Source organism: Arachis ipaensis, chromosome B02 (genome assembly GCF_000816755.2).
Source record: "Arachis ipaensis cultivar K30076 chromosome B02, Araip1.1, whole genome shotgun sequence".
NCBI classification, from domain to species: domain Eukaryota; kingdom Viridiplantae; phylum Streptophyta; class Magnoliopsida; order Fabales; family Fabaceae; genus Arachis; species Arachis ipaensis.
In genome coordinates this window covers 82,752,547-82,754,598 of record NC_029786.2, presented here as the reverse complement: position 1 = coordinate 82,754,598, position 2,052 = coordinate 82,752,547, and the positions used below count along the sequence as shown (strand labels likewise).

The 2,052-nt window shown below is 29.1% G+C and overlaps 1 protein-coding gene across 3 annotated transcripts in view; it reads left to right on the top strand.

The window, feature by feature from the left end:
* The window catches only part of LOC107625545 (acylamino-acid-releasing enzyme), a 7,935-nt gene extending 6,919 nt beyond the window's left edge, over positions 1 to 1,016 (top strand). For all 3 annotated transcript variants that reach the window (XM_021116054.1, XM_016328207.2, XM_021116053.1), the window contains 3 exons: positions 202 to 270; positions 413 to 489; positions 736 to 1,016. In XM_021116054.1, the coding sequence (XP_020971713.1) occupies positions 202 to 270; positions 413 to 489; positions 736 to 799 (210 nt within the window). In that variant the 3' untranslated portion in view covers positions 800 to 1,016. The remainder of the gene's footprint in view (positions 1 to 201; positions 271 to 412; positions 490 to 735) is intronic.

Genomic DNA, 2,052 nt, shown 5'->3' with positions numbered 1-2,052 from the left:
AGGAACATCTCGCCATTGTCGTCGCCCCATCCACACCTCACCGCTTATTTCAATCTTGTAGGATAATTTCGGAAAACATTGCAAATGCTCATTGACAAAAAAATACTTTACTCTTTATAAAATTATTTATAATACCTCAGTACCGCATGCAGGTAAATTTTGGCATTACGGGTTCGGTATTAACGATGTCTGTATATGCAGGTGAAAACGCCGACGCTTTTCCTATTAGGTGCGCAAGATCTACGAGTTCCCATTTCGACTGGACTACAAGTAAGTATTTAACTATTTAACTATTTATCATCTTTATGGCCTCTACGAGCCAAGCATTAGAGTCCTTTTTCTTTTAAGGTGCCGTACGAAACATTGCCCCATTCCCTTTGAAAGAAAACTGATAACTGTATCTTCTGTGTAGTATGCCCGGGCTTTAAGGGAGAAAGGAGTAGAAGCTAAAGTCATATTGTTTCCCAATGATGTTCACGGTATTGAAAGGTAAACAAATCTATTTCTTAAACATCTCCCTTGGTATAAAATATATAGAATTTCATTTTGATGCTGTACATTCAATTATGTAATTTTACGTCGGTAAAAATAATTACTTTTTACATCAACTATAGAAATGCTCATACAAACAAACGGATATAATTGAATAACTGTATAAAATATTTTACGTTGTCATTATATATAAATAATATATGATTGTGACAATAGTTTGGTTTGATTTTACTTGTTTTACAGGCCACAATCTGACTTTGAAAGTTTCCTTAACATTGGGGTTTGGTTCAACAAATATTGCAAATAAGCTCCGTTTCTAACCTAATTGTATCATATGGTTTGGTGAATATTCAAATACTAAGTGGCATACTATATTTTAATTATGGAAAGAGGGGAACGCATAATCACATTGTGTTTCTCGATTAGAATCAATACAATTGGGTTAGAAAGAGTGCAGGGCATTCTCAAATATAATAAATTTCACATTATTTACGATATTTATTTGAAATATTGTTCAAGATTTATCTTTTGCTTTTTCCTTTAGAAATTTCATATCCTTTATTATAATTTATTTTGTGTATAACTCAAAAGAATAAAACTCTACAACCAAGTAAAATAGTTAACAAAATCCAACTAAGTGTGTGTTTGGATTACAGTTTACAAACGGGAGTTTGAATAAATTGATTTTGCAAACTTGATTTTGATAAAAAGTAAGTTTGTGTTAAAGTGATTTATGTTTGGAAATATTTGCATCAAAATGAATTATAGTAAAATAAATATTGTTTGGATTATTCTATTCAAAATCACTTTTAGATAAAAAATTACTAAAATAGACACCAATTTAAATAATTTTTGTATATTATCTTATCATTTTAATTTAGATAATTGAATAGATCTTATTAATTAATTCTATAATAAAATTAATATTTATGCACTAAAATAAAAATAATATAAAAAATTACAATTATAAAAGTGTATAATATCAAATAATAATTAATAAAAAATAAAAATAATAAATAATAAAAAAAGAGAGTTCATGTAAACAAAAATAATAAAAATTCTATAAATAATATAATAACATGCATAAAGGATAAAGTTAGTAAAAAGTAAATAAAGATGGAGTATTGATGGCTAAAAGTCCGTTGGTGAAACGCAGAAGCTCAAAATTGTAGCTTCTTGTAAACGTGGTTTTGAAAGCAAAATCACTTCTGCGTTCATGAATAAAAAATTTGCTAAACCAAAAATTGAAGCTTTCAAGAAGGCTAAACGTGCTTCTTCTCTTGAAACGCGTTTGCCAAACACACCCTCTTCCTTTCTCCTTACACCTCTGCTACTCTTCTCCTTCTCTTTCTCCTTTTTTACTCATCTTTTCATTTGTTATCGTCGTTGTCACCACCATCACCTCTATCTCCTCTTTCTTTTTTCATTTGAATTTCTTTTCCTCCTTCTTTTTCTTCCTCCTCCTCCATCATCATTGTTATCCTTATCGTCGTCGTCTTCTTATATGTAAATGATATTGTTAATTTTTTTAAAATTTGTGTACTTGTTCTAATTGATTTC